Source organism: Falco punctatus, assembly GCF_963210335.1.
Source record: "Falco punctatus genome assembly, chromosome: 8".
Classification (NCBI taxonomy): domain Eukaryota; kingdom Metazoa; phylum Chordata; class Aves; order Falconiformes; family Falconidae; genus Falco; species Falco punctatus.
The window spans coordinates 34493369-34513299 of NC_137588.1; the positions used below are offsets into that span (position 1 = coordinate 34493369).

Below are 19931 nucleotides of genomic sequence, written 5' to 3' on the forward strand. Positions count from 1 at the left end.
AAAATCTTGACTTTTCCATAAATTCTGCTATTTGCATGAAATTTTAAGAACTGATGGAAGTTGCCCATCTTTTCCAGATAATGTAACTTAGGCGATTAATTTATTCAAGCAGGCTCCTCAAACTCAAAGGTATTATTTTATCAATGTTACATGAAAATGCGCCATAATGCATACACTTTTCAGAAAAAAAAAAAAAAAGCATACCTCTTCCAATTTATTGAAATTAACGGGTTCCCGGGGACTGGAAGGACTACCCAAAGGTTAACATGCAGCCTGGGGGTGCAGGCAGGGCTGGATACTGGGACACCAGCTTTCTAAAGCACAGCTGTGCGCAGCAGCTTTCACTGGTGGCGATTTCCCCCCAATGTTTACATACTGGAGGGAAATTAAGCTCTGTAGATGGACGTTAACGGAGAATGAAAATAGGAAATGCCGCTGCCCGCGCCCTGCGAGCCCGGTTCAGCCCGTTCAGCATGCTGGAGTTCAAAACAGAAAGCGGTCGGTACTGACAACGTGCAAAAAAACCCACCCACCCACCACTCAATCTCGCAGTACCGTTGGAGTTGGCGCATTTCTAGGTGTTTGCGGGCGAGGCGAGCTGAGCCGCGGGGGTCGCACCCGCCGGGCGCCGAGGGCAGGTCGCGGCGCCGGCCCCGCCGCCCCTGCAGCGGCCGGGGGTGCCCGAGGGTCCCCGCCGGGGTCTCGGTGGGAGCGCGCACAGCCCCATCTCTCCCGGGGCGGTAGCGCTACCGCCCCGAGCAACAGACACGGCGGTCTGGCAATACAAACTTCGATTTTATGGTGGTGACAGCCAAGTTCACCTGCTCCCCCGGTACCCAGCCTTCACACGCGAGAACCGCCCGAGATTCGCCCGTTTCGATAGCGAGCCAGTACCGAGAGACACCGGTACCCCGGCCACCCTGGCCCCCGCCAGCCCGCGGGGAGACACTCGTCGAGCCGAGGGACGTGACCGCCGGCCAGGCGCTGCCAAAACCCTCCGGGAAACCTCCCCGGCGCCGCTCCCGCCCCACCCCGCCGCGGACCGGGCGGCGATGCGGAGCGCGGCCCGCGGCGCCCCGGCCAGCTCCGCCGCGGGAACCGGGCGGCCCCGCTCCCTCCCGACCCTCCAGCCCGGGCCCCCTCCGCCGGTGCCGCCGCTGCTGCCCGGCCCCCACGGCCGGCAGCCCCGTCTCGGCGCCGCTGGCGCCTGCCGGCAGGGCAGGATCCCCCTGCCCGAGTGTTTTCGCCTCCGGGCGCAACTCGCGGGGAAGCGGAGCGCAAACTCCTGCAGGACCCGCTGCCGTCGGGGGCTAGGGCTGATGGACACCCCAGCCCCGAGGCGGGGCCGGACAAGGCTGGGCCCCCCCCGGGCGACCTCACCGCTCCCCCCGCATCCCCTCAGCCGGCTCCGCGGGGCTGCGTCTTTCCCCGGCCGAGCCGCCCCGAGGGCGCCCGCACCCCCGCCCCGGACTTCTACCCAGCTCCGCACAACTTCTCCGGGACGGCGGCCTCCCCCCGCCACCGCCCAGTCCCGTTCATCCCCCGGCCCCTCGGCACCTCCCGCCGCGGGTCCCACCTGGTCGGGCTGCGGCGGCGGCGGGTTCCCCCTGCCGCCCGGGTGCGCCGGCTGCTCCTTCATGGCTGTCATCGCAGGGGGCTCGGCTCGGCTCGCCGCCTCTCACTGCCGCTGCGGCCCCGGGCACCCCTCCCTCGGCGCCAGCCGCATGACACCAGCCTCCCCTGGAAGTGGTGCGGCGGAGGAGGAGGAGGAGGGAGGAGGAGAAAGGGGAGGACGGGCGGGGGGCGCGGAGCCGCCGCCGCGGCAGTGCCGCTACCGCAGTGCCCCGCCGCGCCGGTGCTCAGGGGGCGCCCGGCCCCGCGGTGCCCGCCGCCGCCGTGCCCCGCGCCGGGCGCCGGCCGCGGAGCGCCCCGCGGCGGGCACGCTCTGCCCGCTCCCCTCCGCTCCGCCCGCCGTGGGCCGGCCCGCCGCCGCCAGCAGGTGTCACAGCGGTTCCCGCCGGCCCGGGAGAGACCATCCGCGCCCCCGCCACGGGGGCGTCGCTGCCGGCTGCGGCGGGGCCGCGCTGCCCGCCCCCGCTGCCGCTACCGCCCCGCGGGGCCCGGCCCCGGCCCTCCCCCGAGCCCCGGCATCTACCGCCCCGCCGCCGGCGGAGGGACACCGCCGGGAGGGGGAAAGGGAAGAAACCGGGGGAAGGGCGCACCGCTGTGCCGGAGGCTCTCCCGTCGTGCCGGGGGCCCCCGGGGGCAGGAGCCGCCACACCACCTTGCAGCGGCGAGCGGCCGCAGGGGCCCCTCCGAGCCCTACGGCAGCGTCCCCGGCCCGGGAAGCTCAGGGCTGGGGGGAAGGTGGAGGGGGCGGGGGGTCAGTTACCCGTTTTAGCTGAACTCGGCACAGGAGGCCCTTATGTGGAGCTAGAGTGAAGGAGAACTTCAGGGAGGACCTTAGGGACACGATTTACCACGTGTCCCAAAGCCGTATCATCGGTTGGTTTCAGGGTTTTTTTAAGGACCGGTTCAGGAGACCATCTGAAACGGGTTTCTAACCAGCCAGCAAGAAAGAGTTGGAAATGTGAGGGCTGATGCTAAAGAACCTTGAACGTGAGCTTTTGTAAGGAAAAAGAGCCTCAAACACAAGCAAGCGAAACACCTGAGCTTGGGTTGGGCTTTTGTTAATTGCCATCAGTTTCACGACCCAGCTCCCAGCAGGATCTCGGAAGGCAGGGCTGGCACCTGGGAATGTGTCGCGGACGGGAGCAGCCCCAGCACCATCTTAGCCAGCCTGGGCCTCAAGATACCGCAAGGTAGAAGGAAAGCTGTCAGCACATAATGAGAGAAGTGTTTAATCTTTTTTTAATATTTTTGCATCAAACCTCACAAGAAAGGTCAGTTCTGACCGGCTGGTGAGTGTAATTAACAGCGGTGACAAAGATCTAAGAGTTCAGCCTACAGTGGGAACAGGTTAGAAAAGAGCAGGCAGATGACAAGGGACTGATGAATTACAGACCAGCCAGCCACAGACTACAGAGTACTGAGTATTGCCACGCTCCTGTATCCCCCATCGCTGTGTTCACTTCTCCACCAATCAACAGACACCACTCCTGAAGTCCCAATAAAGTTCTAGAAAAAATAATCAAATGAACTTTGCAAACACCTAGACAAAAACTAGATGACGAGTAATAGCCACCATTAATTTGTCAAGATCATGTCAAACAAATATAATTCATTTCTTTAACAGGGTAACAAGCCTGTGGATAGGAGAGCAGTGAATGTCATCTATCTTGATTCAGAAGGGCTTCCAGGACACTTCCGTGACATAGAGAGAAACATAATCTGAATAAAACTAAAATGAGTATCTACAAAACTGTCTCCACTGCATCATTTCCAGTGGCTCCCAGCCACAAGCACAAGGCTGCAGCACAAGGATCCCTCAATGGTCCATCCTGGTGGGCTTTGCCCATGTTTCCCTCAGCACCAGGGTGGCTGAGCAAACTATGCTCATCAGATTCACAGTGTCAAGCTGAGGAGGATGCCAAGAATGTTGAAGGACACCATCAGAATTAAACATGATCTTGACAGGCTGAGACCTTGAAGATATGTGTGCATTTAGTAAGAACGTGTGAGGGTAAACAACAGATTAGATCACATTTTCAGAAGAGGAACGGGACATTACAGAAGATCACAGCATCACAGAATGATCCACAACTATGGTCAGGGTTGGAAGGGACCTCTGGAGATCACCTAGTCCAACCCCCTGATAAAGCAGGTTGACCTCGAGCAGGTTGCACAGTTCTATCCAGGTGGGTTTTGAATGTCTCCAGAGAAGGAGACGCCACAGCCTCTCTGGGCAGCCTGTTCCAGTGCTCTGTCACCCTCAGAGTAAAGAAGTTCTTTCTTGTATTCAGATGGAATTTGCTGTGTTGCAGTTTGTGCCCATTGCCCCTTGTCCCATCACCGGGCACCACTGGAAGGAGCCTGACCCCATCCTCTTGGCACTCGCCCTTCAGGATCTCAAAACTACACCTAAGGCAGTGTCCTGCTGCGGTGAACCGGGCAAGCAGCGCGCTGTGACAGACAAGCAAGACTACAGCTGTCATGATGGATGGAGAAACCCAGCCCTTGTCAGTCCCAGAAGGGCAACTGTTGAATACATGGGCCAAGGTCAGGGAATGCGTAGCAACACAGACACGTGACAAAGAGAATCAGAGGTGTGGCAAGCATGCGCTGTGAAGGAAAACTGGAAATCATTGGGATCAGTTAGTCTTAAGGAGAGAAAACCAGGGTGCAGATGTGGAAACAATGTTCAAATGCTTAAAAGGTTCCACAAAAGAATGAAAATAATGTCTTTTGTACATGGTGAATCAGGTAAACAGCAATAGGTTTAAAATGCAGGAAGAAAGATTCAGGTTAAACATTAGGAAAAGAACATATTTATTTCCAAAGGTTGGGGGAGGGCAAAGCCGTGCCTTAGGAGGCTTGAGGGCCTCCAGACCTGGAAGCCAGAGAGTTGTCGTCTGGAGTAATACAAGTATAGTTGGTGCTGCCTAGGGTAGGATAACTATCTGAATTAACTGACTCAATCTCTTTTTGTTGCTGACTTTGTGATTCCTCTGCAGGATGTCACCAAGGGCCACCCTCAGCACCCCCACGAGACCCAGCTGCAAAAGCCTGTGGTGGGGACTTGCACTGCTCACCCTGTGTGTCAGTCTGCACAGCTGCTTTCTCTTGGCTCAGCCATCAGCTCTTCCTGTGCTCCTCTTCACACCATCTCTACCCTTATCTCTCCATTTCACATCCCTATTTTCTCTCTTATAATTCACTATTTCCCTAACTCCTGTACCCTCGCTGCTGCCAGCCTTGTCCCTTCACCTTCTTGCTCTCTGCTGCTGTTGCTTTTTGTATAATAATGGCACTGCACAAAGAAAAAGCAAAAAGTGCAACCAAGATGGCATCTTCTGCACACCACTACCTATTGCTTTGCTTCACTTCTGCAGAGCAGCCTTTACTGCCAATCCTTCCTCTGTCCTGGCTGCGTTCTATAGGATATTCAGCGTCTTATTTTTTCTGGGCCATTCATAACATGGGGAAACTTAGATATCTATCTTTTTCCTGTGGCCTCTAGGTGCTACAGTAATACAAATAATAAGTCTCAGAATCAGACATGTTCTGATTCATGCTGTTTATGGCACAGGTCTATCGCAACTCCATTAATTACTGAGCTCCCATCAGAGCGGAAGAATTCTAATGATTTAGGGTTTGAATGGACATGTTTCAATAGAGATTACTTTCAGCTTGTTTTTGATGAGATCCATTGTGGTGGAGCTCCACTATTAATCAACAAGAAAAAGACATTATCAGTCAGTTTAGCTGAAGCTTGGTATTCATTTACAATATATTCACTATAAGGTTTTATCACTATAACAGACTGAGATACAGAGCATAAGTTTCATTAAGGTCATGCATGCTGGTTGTTGGGTATTCATAAATCAGCTAGAATTACTGGAAACGTATCTCGGGGGTAGGAGTTTGGGGATTGGCTCTATTCACACTCTTACCTAAAGCTTCTTAAAATCAATACCAAAACTCTTATCAATAGCACTTGCTCATACCTTTTATCATTATTTATGAATGATGGTTCATTGGTTCATGGTATTGATGCTTTCAGGATACTAATCTAATTCACCAGTTTTCACTACTGCCCACACCAACTTTTATTTGGGTCGTTTTTAGTAAATTACTGTTCAAAAGTCATTTGACTGGGTTGTTTAGAAGAACAGTTGTTTTACTGCCCTTAATAGGCCACATCTTTGAAACTGGAGCCTGGTACTAAAACTGATGCCATATGGATAAAAGCAATTAAGATGTACAGTATTTACGGTAGTTTCCTGTATCATTTTCGCCAAAACATATCATAGCATCAGCAGGGAAAGCACTTAAGGCTTGAGTGAAATAGCTGCAGAAAGAAATGGAATTATGCTCTTGATCAGTTCTTCACAGAGTCATTACATCAATTCATCTGTCTTTCAACTGAAATGTTGCTACAGACGCCTTGTAATTTCCTCCATCTTCTTCATCACACACAAGATCTGGGTGCGTTAGCCAAGACATGATTATTTTATCTTCCACGTAAACTGAGTATCAGCTCTGTCAGAGTATTATGCAATCGTTACATCTTGTACCGCATGATGACTTAAAAACACATATGTTTTGTTGATGTAGCAGAATAATAGGTAGCGCTGATTTTGGACAGGAGGCAAGTAAGCCAGGAAACTCGTAGGGGAGTAAAAGGGCTGGACACATGTGCAGAAAGAACATAGTGGAGAATGCCGCAAGTGAGGGGAATTCTCCCTTTTCTCTCTGAAGAAACCCTGTTGGTTTACTGCTCTCCTGGCCAGCTACTGCTTCAGGCTAGAGCAGTGACAGAGCCGCCCTGGGTGCCAAATGCTGCGTATGTGCCACGTATTAATCGCCCCAGCGCCCCTGGGAGGTGGGCTGGGAGGTGCAGCATCCGAGTTGAAGGTATGAAACCTGGTTTAAAACGAAGTCCTGGTCTTCAAGTGATTTAACTGCCTTGTGTCATTTTTTTAGAGATTTAACTGCTGTACAGATCATTGTGAAAAGGCGCAGCCATTACCAGCACTGTGAATATCTTGTCCCTTCCTTCAGGAGTGAGTTTTATGTTTGAAGTCTGCTGGTGTTCCACTGGTAGAGTTTCGCAGAACAAAACTGCAACAGGCAGTTTTGTTTTCTGTATATTTTATACGGCCCTCATCACTGTGTAACTAATAACTGTACAGCCCAGAGAAGATGCAAGTACTACTTGATCGCCAATTATAACCATTCCCATAAAAATAAGAAGCCCATTACATCTTTTATGTCCAGTTGACTCATTCCTACAGACAGCATCAAGGTGGGGGTTTTTGTCATGAAATCAACTGAGATCAAAAGATTCTCAATTAGCTCTAGCCTGGAACTTCAGTTTTGTATCTCTCTCTCACAACCTTACTGCTCAGACTCTTACAGCCTAAGGAAAAAAGTCTCTCAACGTATTACCCACTGCCTCTATGCAGCCCGATGCTTATGACTTTATGAAAGCTGCAAGGTCATGGCTTGAGAGCTTGTTGGTGGCTTTTTAAAATCAGATCTTACAAATATACTCTGTTTATGGATTCTTCATTCCTTTTAAAGCTCTAGCAACTGGGCTAAAAAAATCCTTGAAGTTATAAAGATGAATTTAAAAATCAAACTAATGTGACCAAAACCCAAGAAAAGTTAAGACGATTGTTCTTTGCTGGTGTTTTAAGTGGATCTGTGGGCTTGCAAAACCTAAAAATACTTGTCCAGAGGAGAACCGCTCTGAGTCACATAAAACTGAAAAACAGACAGTATGTGGTTTTGTACAGAGTGCTTTTTAAATTATGGTTGTAAATGACAGAATATTCAACCTTTGCTTCTTATGAAATTCTTTGATAGAGGGAAAATTCCAGGCATCTTCTGCATTCCGAAACACATTATAATCTAATACCTGCTTCAGTGAAAGGCTATTTTCTGTGTGAATAAATTGTGCTCATGTTTTTCTCTCCTTGTCTTGTTTTAGAAAAACAATCAATGCAAGCACTGAGTTAATACAAATAAATGTAAATATATTCCAGCAGGAAAGTTACAGGACTTATTAAAATACACATGCAAATATTTCAGTGAAAGTATACGGAATAGGACTTGCGTTTCCAAAAATATCTCTCATTAACCAATAAAATGTACAGCCAGCATTCAAGAGTGTTTGAAGGAATTGTTCATAACAGAAGAACACAGGAGCTGTGCGTGTTTCAGATCTATGGCATCCTCTCCTGATTACCTAACAGCGTATGGAGTCATAAATCACAACAGTTTCCAAGAGAAACAAAGACATACAAACATGTGCGTCCAACAGCACAGCCTGAAACTGGGACTCAGGTGGCTGTGACAGTCACCAGGTGCCACAGTAGATACCTTGAGGTATCCAAACCACCTGCACCGACGTGGCAGAGGGTCCTGCAGGACCTTCCCACCACACACCTCTTTGTGAGCAGTAGCCAGAAGCCAGGCATGGTTTTGTATGATGGCTTTATGGCTACAGGGGGAGGTTTCACCCATTCAGAGAAAAGCTTTTCAGTTGCTGCAATTCCAACCAGCTTGGTTATATTGATAAAATATTCCCTCTTACCAATATTGCAAGGAGCAGATTTGCAAAAAAAAACCTATGAAGTGAAAATCAAAGTAATAAGTATTTTCTGACAATAGTATTTGTTCAAAGTGAAAGCGTGCCTTACTCCAGAAGTCTATGAAGTCACTCTATACAAATGTCTCAGTGGATTTTAAATCCTAATGGTAGCTCACAGCACAAGATCCTGACTCATATTTCACAGGCAGCTCACTAATACAAAACAGCACTACTCGTGCTCATCACTAAAACTATTTTTACTCAAGAAAGCAGTTATAAAATTTACGGATTAGGTGGGGAAGAGCCAAAACTGGATTTTAGATTTAGAAACAGGTATTTCCCTTTGCCTAGCTACTGCAGCATATCTGTAACCTGGCAAAAGTTATTCTCAGAAACCCTCACCCATGAAGATCTCTTATGGCAGTTTTCATTTAAAAACTTTTGGCTTAATTTTTAATTCTGAAGAATTGACACCTGAAATCGAGGGGGAAAATAATACAATAGGTATTGGGGATCAGCCTGCATAGCAAAAAAATTTTAAGGTTCAGATCTTTAAAATTCTCTTCATGCATATTTGTAGTAAAATATATAAATCCAGAAATATAAATATATTGTAATCATGTATTGACAAATCTGTCAACTTTTTACATATTAAATCAGGTTAAATTTGGTCAGGAGATGACTGGCCCAGGAACTCAAGTGTCTCATATTGACATAGATATAAATCAGAAGTATGTCTAAAAAAGCAAAAACATTTCTAGTGTAACCTCATGGTTAAAACTGCAAGTGGCAAGGCTGATTTTTTTTCTCCTTTGTGGTTGCCATATAGCTATTCTTCAAAGAACTTCATACAGCAAGCATGTACAGTAACGAAATGGTTCACTGAGGATTTCCTATCAATGGTAAATCACTGATAAAGAATTCAGATTAATATTCAAACCCATTTTATGATACAGAACACAGTTTACAAAAACGAAATTGGCATATTCAGGAATCTAAGACCTACTTGCTACTCTTGCAAGACTTGTCAGATTCACAGATATTTAACCACAAGGGATGCAACTAGGAACTAAGTGTGTCCTGGTTTCAGCCTGCATAGAGTTTTCTTCCTAGGAGCTGGTACAGTGCTGTGTTTTGGATTTAGTGTGAGAACAATGTTGGTGACACACTGATGGTTTAGCCGTTGCTAAGTGGTGCTTACCCCAAGTCAAGGGCTTTTCAGTGTCCCATGCTCTGCCAGCGAGGAGGGGCACAAGAAGCTGGGAGGGAGCAGAGCCAGGACAGCTGCCCCGAACCAGCCAGAGGGATATTCCATACCCCAGAACATCCTGCCCAGTATATAAACTGGGGGGGAGCTGGCCGAGGGCTGCTGATCGCTGCTGGGGGACTGGCTGGGTATCAGTCAGCAGGTGATGAGCGAGTGCATTGTGTATCACCTGTTTTTCTTAGGGTTTATTCCTCTCTCTCTTTTTCTCCTTTTCATCACTATTATTATTGTTGTTGTTATTATATTTTACTTTATTTCAATTATTAACCTGCTTTTGTCTCAACCCATGAGTTTTACTTTTTCCCAGTTCTCCTCCCCATCCCAGCAGGGCAGGGCAAGGTGAGCAAGCAGCTGCGTGGTTGCTGGCTGGGGTTAAATCACAACAAAGCAGGATATTTAAAAAAGCCTCAATAGATGAGGCACTTGTTTATTACTAAAATTACCCAGATTGAATGCTTAATTTAAATTGACCAATTTTGCAGATGTTGCCTTTATACATTATATAAATCAATAGCAATGGTTTAGGAAGCCCAAATTTAATTTGCTAATTTGCGGGGTGGGGAGGAGGAAGAGTAGAATAGAAAAGAAAAAAAGAAAGTTAAAAATCAGAATAGAATCATAATAAAATCAAATTTAGGAAAAATACTAAGTGACATGTTTTAATAGCGTTGAACTATTTATTTACTATTGAAGCAAAATAACACATTTTCCCTATTACGTTTTTTAACTTAGTTTCGTTATTTATATTACATAGAAGTAATATTATGTTAATTTTATTACATTGCAAAAGTCAAAATTAATTCAAGCCAGAAAGTTAAAGAAAACATTTCAATACCAATACAAATTATTCTTTGCCCCTTTTCTAAAATTTTGTAAAAATCTGTGTAATCCCCCAGACCCTTTTGATCAGACTTCTTTTTGGCAGGATGACTGTGCAGTGCAGTATTTTCCATCCAGCTCCAATTCACTCTACAACTAAAACAACAAGCCTAATGATGCTAGCAGTGATTAAAACCCAGTTTTCCACTGAGAATTATATTTTCCTTTGACAGAGGGGTATGACTATGTGCACTGACTACATGCTGAAAATTATAAAAATAATATAACACTGCACAGTCTGGTTTTAAAAATAGCAACTCTGTTGGTCACCATAATTCTAGGATGCCTTAAAACTTTGAGAGGAAAATGTGGAGAACAGCGGTGCCTGTTCTCTGTTCAATACCCTTAATTCTGATTAGCAGTCACAGCATAGAGTATGTCTTAGCATCCCAAAAGACTTAATCCTACATCAAAGAGCAGGAGGAAAGATTTTGTATAAAATTAGACCACTGAGTTTTTTTCTGTGATGTTATTACAGTATGAAATGGAGCTGTCACTGAACTATATGATAAGAGCCTATTCATCCATAGCAGACGTTATATAATGAAAGGTATCAAACATTTGTATAATAATACAAACATGCATTATCCAAGATTTGTATAATACCTTTTCTTTCCCAAAGGATCTGAAAATGTTTTACAAACTGATATACAAATTATCCATGCAGAAAGCTGTTCATCCATCAAGGAAACACAACTACAGCCCAAGGCAAAGCAGAACAACTATGTAAATACACACAAAAAAACTTTAGTAAATGAAGGAAATACTCTCCAGTCAAGATGGTGAGGAAGATGGTTAAGTACACAGTATGTAAATATACAGGATTTAGGAAGAACTTTGCTTTTATAATCCTGATTCGTGAATAGAATACAGTAGGATCTCTCTTGAAAATTAGCAATCACAACATTAACTGAAAGAAATAAATGCTTAAGAATATGAAGTACAGTAATAAGAATGATAGGTTGTGCTGGTTTTGACTGAGATAGAGTTCATTTTCTTCATAGCAGCTCCTATGGGGCTCTGTTTTGGCTTGATGCTGGGAAGTGTTGCTAACCCAGGGCTGTTCCGTTCCTGCTGAGCAGCGCCCACCCAGAGCCCAGGGCTTTTCTGCCCCTCACCCACCCCACCAGCGAGGGGGCTGGGGCTGCACAGGGAGCTGGGAGGGGACGCAGCCGGGACAGCTGACCCCAGGTGACCCAAGGGACATCCCATCCCAGACGGCATCGGGGTCAGCATATACAGCTGGGGGAAGGAGAAGGAAGGGGGGGACATTCGGAGTGGTGGCGTTTGTCTTCCCAAGTACCGGTTACACATGACGGAGCCCGGCTTTCCTGGGGGTGGCTGAACCCCTCCCTGCCCATGGGCAGCGGTGAATGAATTCCTTGGTTTGCTGTGCTTGTGGCTGCGGCTTTTGCTTTACCTATTACACTGTCTTGATCTCAGCCCACGAGTCTTCTCACTTTTACTCGTCTGATTCTCTCCCCCATCCCACTGTGGGGGAGTAAGCAAGCAGCTGCGTGGGGCTCAGTTGCTGGCTGGTGTTAAACCATGACACAGGCACGATCTTAAGCATATATAACATCCAATATTAAGAATTAATAAGAAGTGTACTGAAACACCTCAATGCAATACATCCAGCTTCATACTAGAGGACTGGCTTAGAAAGAAGCCTGCCAGTGCCTCCTCACAGCATCTAAAACAGAGCATATTTTGGGATCAAAAGGAAGTAAAGTTCACAAGATGATTGAGAAGTCAAACACAGATTAATGGCTTAGATAAGCTACGCATACTAGAGGGCTTATCCCAGCATCATTTCACATGGTTTCCCTAGAAAACTTTCTAATATTTATTTTTTGCAGTTCTGAGACTAGTTTACTGTATGTCTTCCTTCATGTTTCAAAATACTGGCATCTTAAAACAAAATGTTCTGTTGATGCAGTTTATCCCAGAAACAGAAGTATCTAGAAAATCTAGAAAGGAATAAATAAATGAACACAGCACTTTACTCAGCAATAGTCTACTCAGTTTGTATCAGCACAAGTTTATGCAGCAAGTGTATGCATCACAATTCAACGCTGCCATGTGGATTGCATATGGCTGAACTCTCACTTCAGTCCTAGTTCTAATGACGGTGACCAGACATTTCAATCAGGTAATATTCTGTGATTTTTCACAGCGTTTTCAGCTTGGCAGTCATTTTAGAACTTCTGCTCAATAAAGAAGGTAGCAGAGATACTTAAGGGTACTTGCAGAAGTCAGAGAGTGTGATTTGAGGCAGAAGAGAGCTCTTTCCCTTTCAATATAATTACGAAGAGTCTCTAATTAGAAGCAAAATGTGTAAGAAAAATGCAGACAGTGGGAAAGTTAATACAGTGGGAGACTTAGGAGGATGCATTAGGAAGCGTTACAGAAACTTTGGGACTATTTTTAACCTTGAGGATTGGGCACAAACCCCAGACTTCCCAACTGCGTTGATACTGTCCTCTCAGGAGGCTTAAAGAGGACCATGTATTGACACACCGGTACTTTGATTCTAAGTAACTATCTAAAACCCATCCTCAGCATCATTACTCATCTGGGAGCTACATACAGAAACCCTCTTGAGGATTTCAACAGGCTGTTGGGCAGGAGAGGCAGATAAAGAATTGCTGATGCTTCTAGCCCTGGAGAATCCAGTAGGTTTGAGAAAAAAATACTATTAAGGAGAAGAGCTATCCTTCACATCGCTCCCTAAGCTAGGCTGATACAGTGAAAAAAATCACATAGATAAGCAAAAAAGTGGATATTATGAAAGCCTGAAACTCTCAGACCAGCTATTTGGTTGGGAAATTGAAACAGAATTATAGGAAAGGAGATGATGAGCCCCCAATTAAGTATTTAAAGGTAGTGATATGTAAATGCCGTGAAAATGAAAAACAGCTGCAAGAAGCTGAAGTTTTAGCACACAGTCAACAGCATAAGCAGCACTACCGCATTAATGGGATGCATTGCGGAATTGGGATTTTGCTGTAAAAGGGTAATAAATTGTTCAGGAAGAGCGGGCTGAGAGAAGAAGGAGGCCTTGCCTCTGTATCAGCAACACGTAACCCGTTCAGAAGTCTGCAGTTCAACAAGTCAGAGGGAATTGCAGTCTTGTTGAGTGATACTGCATAAAGACAAAAGGGTCCACAAATAAGGGTGCTCTACTGCAAGGAGTCGTTCTTCTCCTATTTAACCTTGAAAATCAAGCACAAGCCCTAGTCTTCACAAATCTCCTTAGATTCGTGTCTTTGTATTGAAGGGAGTGATATGCAGAAACATCCTAGGGAAGGATCAGGCAGCAAGGAGGACTTTTATTATCCAAATGTCTGATGGAAAAGCAATATAAGCTGAAAAAGATGATATGTCACCTTTCTGAATACACTGGGGACAGAATTTTTTTTCCAAAGAAAGGAGAAACCACCAGGGAAAGAGAAGAAATGTAAAAAACTGGTTAAGTAATGTAAATGTAAAAGAATATTAATTATACTAAAAAAAATTAAGAGATGTAAGAAACTGGAATTTGGAAAATTATTTTGATGAGATGGTTAGAAAAAGTGAGAAAAAAAGGTAAAAGGAGACTGAAGCAAAGGCAGAGTTGAAAAGAAGAAAAAGAGAAGGAATAAGGCTGATGTTTCTAATACTTTTCTCACACACAAGAAGTTGAGACCAAATACTTAGTTAAATTATGTACTCACTAATTATAAAGGCTGGAACATGAAAATAAATAAATAAATTGGGTAAATAGATCATTAGGTGAATCGACATTCAAATCAATAAATCAATCTCACTCAGAAATATTTGAAGCTTCAGCCATCTCTGAACCATTTAAGAGAAATCTGTGAGAAATTAAAAAAGTCGGGGTAATTCTGGTGGATTGGAGAATGGCAAACGCTCTGCTTGCCTTTAACAAGGAGGAGAAGAATAAAGTATACACAAGCAGTTTAGACTTTAGCTCTCAGACAAAAATGTAAATACAGAACTTGAGTTTATAGAAGATAAGGTGATAAAAAGAACAGCCAGCATTAATTTACCCAGACTAGGTAATGTCCAGCCAATCTAGTTTCGCTCTTTAACAGACAAACTGTGGATAATCAGGGGAAAGTGCTGTAAGACTTCAAGAACCACATGGTTTTCTGATAAGAACATGAGAATTAGATGAAATTAGCATTGCACAGCTGGTTGACAAACTACGTGAAATGTCAATGCTTAACATTTAATTGCCAAAAGGGTATGTATTTTCAATTAGGAACTTTCAGGGACATTACCACTGTTATTTCATTTATTAGAGAGTATTCTTGCAGACATTTATAAGTACAAAACTCAGATTTGGGCATGTTCAGTAAGGTGGGATTCCAACAAATGCTGAAAACAGGATCAGGACTGAAAACAGCCTGAAGTAATGACCCCAAATAAAAAATGTGAAATCCAATCAAAAAATGTGCGAAGTGCTACCCATGCAGAGCTGAAATCAGATGCACAAAACCAACCAGAGGACGACCTGTGGTTCAAAAGCAGCAGAGCAGCATTGTTCCATGCTCCATGAGCTAAATACGACTCAGCAGCCTGATGCTGTTCCCCAAAAAGCACACATCAGTCCTGGGACAGATGAAGAGCAGGGTTTATTTATATGCCAGAAAAAAAAAAAGAAAAAGAAAAAAAAAGTATTTTACCTACTTAATATCGATCTTGTGGGTCTGTGGTTAATTTTGGTCACTGCATTACAAAAAACAAGATGGGCAGCAACAAGACAAGTAAAGGAAGAATGAAATCTGAAGAGCAGGTAAAGAAATTGGATTTGTTTAATCTAGAGAAAACATGATTAGATTTATTTGTCTAGGTGCAGTAAAATATATCCCAGTACGTGAAAAAGTGTTAAAAGATAGTGGATGCCTCTTTTTTCAGAAGCTTATTACAGGGAAAGACAAGTATTTTCAGTGCAGGAAACACAAGAATAGTTCAGGATTCTGTTCCTAACGATAAGGAATTTCCCTCCTAAAGACTAGATTTTAATGGACTAGGTACTGTCAGAGGTGGTTTATAGGCACTTCCAGAATGGACAAGAAGCAGCTGAGGAATTCCTTCAAACTCTTAATTTCCATGATTCCCAGCATCCCCTTCCCTCCCACACTCCTCTCTGCATGGTAGCTGAATATGGTCCTGAATTAACTTTTCATCCATCCTTAGATTGCTGTATAAATAAATCCAATGACACTTTACAACATACCTGAAATTAAGCACATGCTTAAGTGCTTTGCTCAACAGCAATATACTTTGAGCACATACTTTAAAACTCTGCAAACTCTGTCTTTATAGCTTTCCAAAGTCATTACAATGGTGACATGGGTCTAAATTATTGCTACACAGGAATGTAATTGCCTGCTATAAGAAAGACACCTAGAAAAGGGAAGAAGAATGCAAAAGACTGCTAATCTTAATTTTGTATGTTCACATTATTTTCAGAGCAGACTGATGAAAATGACTGTTTTCTGCATAGTCCTGTTCTTAAGACAGGTATTTTCTGAAATCAGTTGCCAAATTTTAGGTTCAATAACGTTCACCTAACATATAGGTGTCTGCAAGCTGTAGCACTCCAGTACACGTACATGAATTTAAGAACAAGCTGTGTACACCTCATCAAAGCAGCTTTATGCAATAAGCTCAAACAAAACTTTATACCAGAAGGGGAGCCTCTGAATATTTGAGAGTTTTCAACCTAAAAAAAAGTATTAGGTGGCTGTCTTAATGCTACAAAACATAGCTGGTCTCATAATGACATTTGGGGGGCGGGGGGGAAATCTATGACAATCCATATGCTTTTCATCTTCTTTTTTTCTTTTTTCTTGGCTAGCTCTTTCAACCCTACTAAACATATACTTACTTTGACCTGTAGGTTCAAACATTGACAGTTACTTTGGTTTAGTCAATATTTAGCTGTCTGATCAAAAGACCTTCAACAAAAGTCAATATCTATGTTTTCTTATATTGTAGCAAACAAAAGAAACTGCAGGATTGCAATTTACTATACTACCTGTCAGGGTGCACAATCTTTTATTTTAATTGCGTATTTTATGGTATGCTTAAACTGTACTTAATTACTTGGTGCAGAATGAAATCTTTATGAGGGTATTCTGTATCGCATCTTTCAATTTGACTTTATTTAAACAATGAGATTTCTCAGTATCTTCCTAATCTTGAAGCACAGTCTACCATGTAAAGAAAATAGTATTTGAACACAAAAACTATGTCTCAGAAAATCTGTCACCATTGGACTTTCATGGAAAAAAAAAGAAAGTAATAGAAAAGAGGACAGGAAACCCTTTATCTAAAAAACCAGACCGTCAGAAGATTGTTAGTAATTCTTAGTGTTCATACAGTCATTGTTGAAAGTGGCATTATCAGTGACGTGTCATCAAGGAGAACTGCAAAGCCACAAAGAAGACAAAGCAATTCGCATAATACTGTAGGCCATCACAATGATGGCAAGATAGCTTTAAGTGATAGAAATTCTGTGTATGTTCATGTATAAAACACTCTAAAACGGCACTTAGCTACTGGGGTCAGGTCATAATTTGAGGTCTTTTTTAATACATTAATGACGTTTAGCCATCAAAAATAAGTGTTTGATAACGCATCCAAAATTACTTCTTTCCCACAGAGGACTTGTCCTTGTTTGTCATTTCTTGCCCTTTTAATTGAAAAAAAAACATCACAGCTCTAACTGAAGAAAACAGAAGCAACTATCCACTGCTTCATTAAAAAATTAACAGCCTGGACACACATTTTGGAGGTGGTTAATGAAACGGTTTCATTAGTGTTTACACTATCTTATCCAGTAGCCACAATGTTCCATAACATTTACCCCTTAACAGAGAAAAAAAACTTTGACATTTAGGAATAATTTTGTTCCTACTGCCTTCTCTGGACAACGTTTGCCAAAGTTCAAGCTTTTCCCAGACTCCTACATTTCTTCAGAGCAACTCCATTAGCTCCAGCCCCAGCCAGCACAACTCTGGAAGCAACAGGTAAATGACACACAAAGAGAATCTCCAAATCCCACCAGCAATGGGTATTTTGCTACATCAGTGCTGATCCTAGCTTCCCTGTGCAGAACTGGGTGCCACATTCCAACAGAAATTGTAAGGCTGTGAATGTCAATTGACCGAAACTATTCAGATTAAAGGGGCCTCCAGCTCTCCACAGCTTAAACAATTCAGTATTTCAAAGTACATGACTGAAGTGTTAACTTGTAGTGCTTAAACTGAAACCATTTGAAATGAAGGACATGGCAAATGTACCATATGTGGATTGCTTAAAGCAGAAAATAAGACTTTAGGATCAGCCTTCCAGTGAAGCTCAGTAGTCATTACATATGGGAGACAGAACTGGCTTCACGCCCTCTTGCAGCATTGGCATCTCTGGGACACTGATAGCATTTCACAACCTTAAAATACTGTTATGCTTGTAAAATTGTTGCATACCAACCACCTCTTTGCACCTAATCTTTTACTTTTATACCTAAGGACAGAACAGGTGTGAAGCTGTTTTGTCTTCTTAGTCTTAACATAAGACAATCCATCCTTCATAACAAGAGGAGAAAAAAGGTGGGCAAAAATTTTTACAATTTCCATCTTTTCCTTCTTCTAGCGCTCCTGAAAGAGGACTAACATTTAAGACCCTTCTTAAGAGCTTGTCAACTAGAGCAACAATCAAATTAGAAAATGAGGATACAGACTTCAGAGCAACTGTTCAGGTTCTGGTCTGTTCTAACATGACAAGTTGTCTGCTGGGTTTGCCTCTGTGGCAGCAGAAGGTAGCCCACTTCTGCTAAAACTCAATTATTTCTCATTTGCAGAGAAGAAAGAAAACAAGTTATGTTCATTCTGCAAGCTATCACTGGAATACTCCAGAATACTTCTACTCATTCTGTAGTATTACAAATGCAAAATATTGAGCCTACTTTGCTTTTCTTCTGTATTTTTTGCAATTATTTACATCTCTGTAAACCAAGTAACAAACACTTATGCTAACTCATCCTGCAAATTACAAAAGGTGAAAAACAGTTAATAATCAAACCCGCAACCTATGGTTATTATTCTTTCCAAATTGCTCTGTTAACTCCTAACTTTTTTCTGTTCTTGAAAATTATTGCTTGCTGGTAAAGAATGTCATTTCCAAATTGAAAAAGGATAAAAAAAAAGAGAAGCAAGCCATTCTTTCAGTAGCATGTCAAAAAAAAAAAAGGTTAAAAATTTTATATTTCCTTTTTATATATATTTCCTTATTTTTTTTATTTCATATAATGAACTGATTAACATAGCTCAAGCTTTATGAAAGCATGCTTGCCTTGGAGAAACCAGTATCTACCTCAAGAAAAATTTATTTTCTAATTTAATTAATTAAAAATTAATTTCTAAGCAAGAGCAAAGCCAAAAGGCCAAAAGAAAAAAAAGCAGCATCAGGTGGATGAAGCCCTTCCACATCATTGTAAAACACATCTTTTATCTGCTGATTGACAGCACTCCCAATGCATGGCCATACAGCACTAACGATATGGTCTAAGTAAATTCAGAAGGGCTGTCCATGACAAACGCATGCTACGGATTTCTACCTACCAGAAAAGCAATGTGCCAAACCTCCTTCACAGTCATCTAAGTTCCTTGAAAAAATCGCTGTTCCTTCTCCCTAGTCTCAGAGTTCATGCTCCAAAACATACAAATACAATAAATGATACAGCCTTTGTGCCCTGGGAGTATTTCCAAATTAATTTTCTTACATATTCTTTAAGAAGAAAAACTTTTCCCAAGTTGCAACTGTAATACTGGAAATAATTTTAGTGAGCACTAACATCTCGTAATAGCACTAACCTTCACCCAGTCTCTGATCACTTAAACCAAGTGAAACTAAGTGGACTATGGGATAAAAACTTCAAAAGAAGTTCAGAAGAAATCCCTAAAGTTGTTGAGTCTTAAAAGATCATGAATTTTGTGTATATACATTGACCACCATAGTTTTGTATACCTAATAGCTTTGGATGTTAGACATTTACTTCCAAAGGAGAAATCACAAAACAGTCACATGTGCCTTTGGTTCTGTAAATAAAATAAACAATGTCATTGCACTTTTAGAACAACTGAAGATATTCTAGAACCAGCCATGGGTGCAGAAGGCATTCTAATGGACTGGCACAAGAGGAAGTTTTTCTTTCGGTAACAATCCAATGCTTGCCATGAAACCCCCCCTCTGAAGAAAAATATGGTACTTGTTAGTACCAGTAAACAAGACCAAAAATCTGATTATGCTGTCTGATTATACTGCAGTAACTTTCACTTTTACTATTTTTAATTAATTCCGTTATCTGCTTCATATTTTATCATTAACACTAATAACCTAGTCCACATTTTTTATATATTTTATATAAAAAATTGTGTTTCGTTTTATCTTGTTTATCCAGTTTTTTTATTGCTCAAAAGCCTGCTAGGAGTCTGTGCACCTCTGACTTCAGCCTGGGGCTTTGCAGTGTAGGTGTGCTTGCATCCAAGGAGCATC

The 19931-nt window shown here is 43.2% G+C and overlaps 1 protein-coding gene across 4 annotated transcripts in view; it reads right to left on the reverse strand.

The window, feature by feature from the left end:
• DPP10 (dipeptidyl peptidase like 10) overlaps positions 1-19931 on the reverse strand; it is a 567120-nt gene that overhangs the window by 293989 nt on the left and 253200 nt on the right. For 2 of the 4 annotated variants that reach the window (XM_080399192.1, XM_080399195.1), the window contains exon 1: positions 1577-18766. The exons of 1 other annotated variant lie outside the window; for it this stretch is intronic. In XM_080399192.1, coding sequence (XP_080255318.1) covers positions 1577-1648 — 72 coding nt within the window. In that variant the 5' untranslated portion in view covers positions 1649-18766. Of the gene's footprint in view, positions 1-204; positions 1369-1576; positions 18767-19931 lie in introns of those variants that run through there. One more of the 4 variants, XM_080399194.1, reaches the window with a different exon arrangement.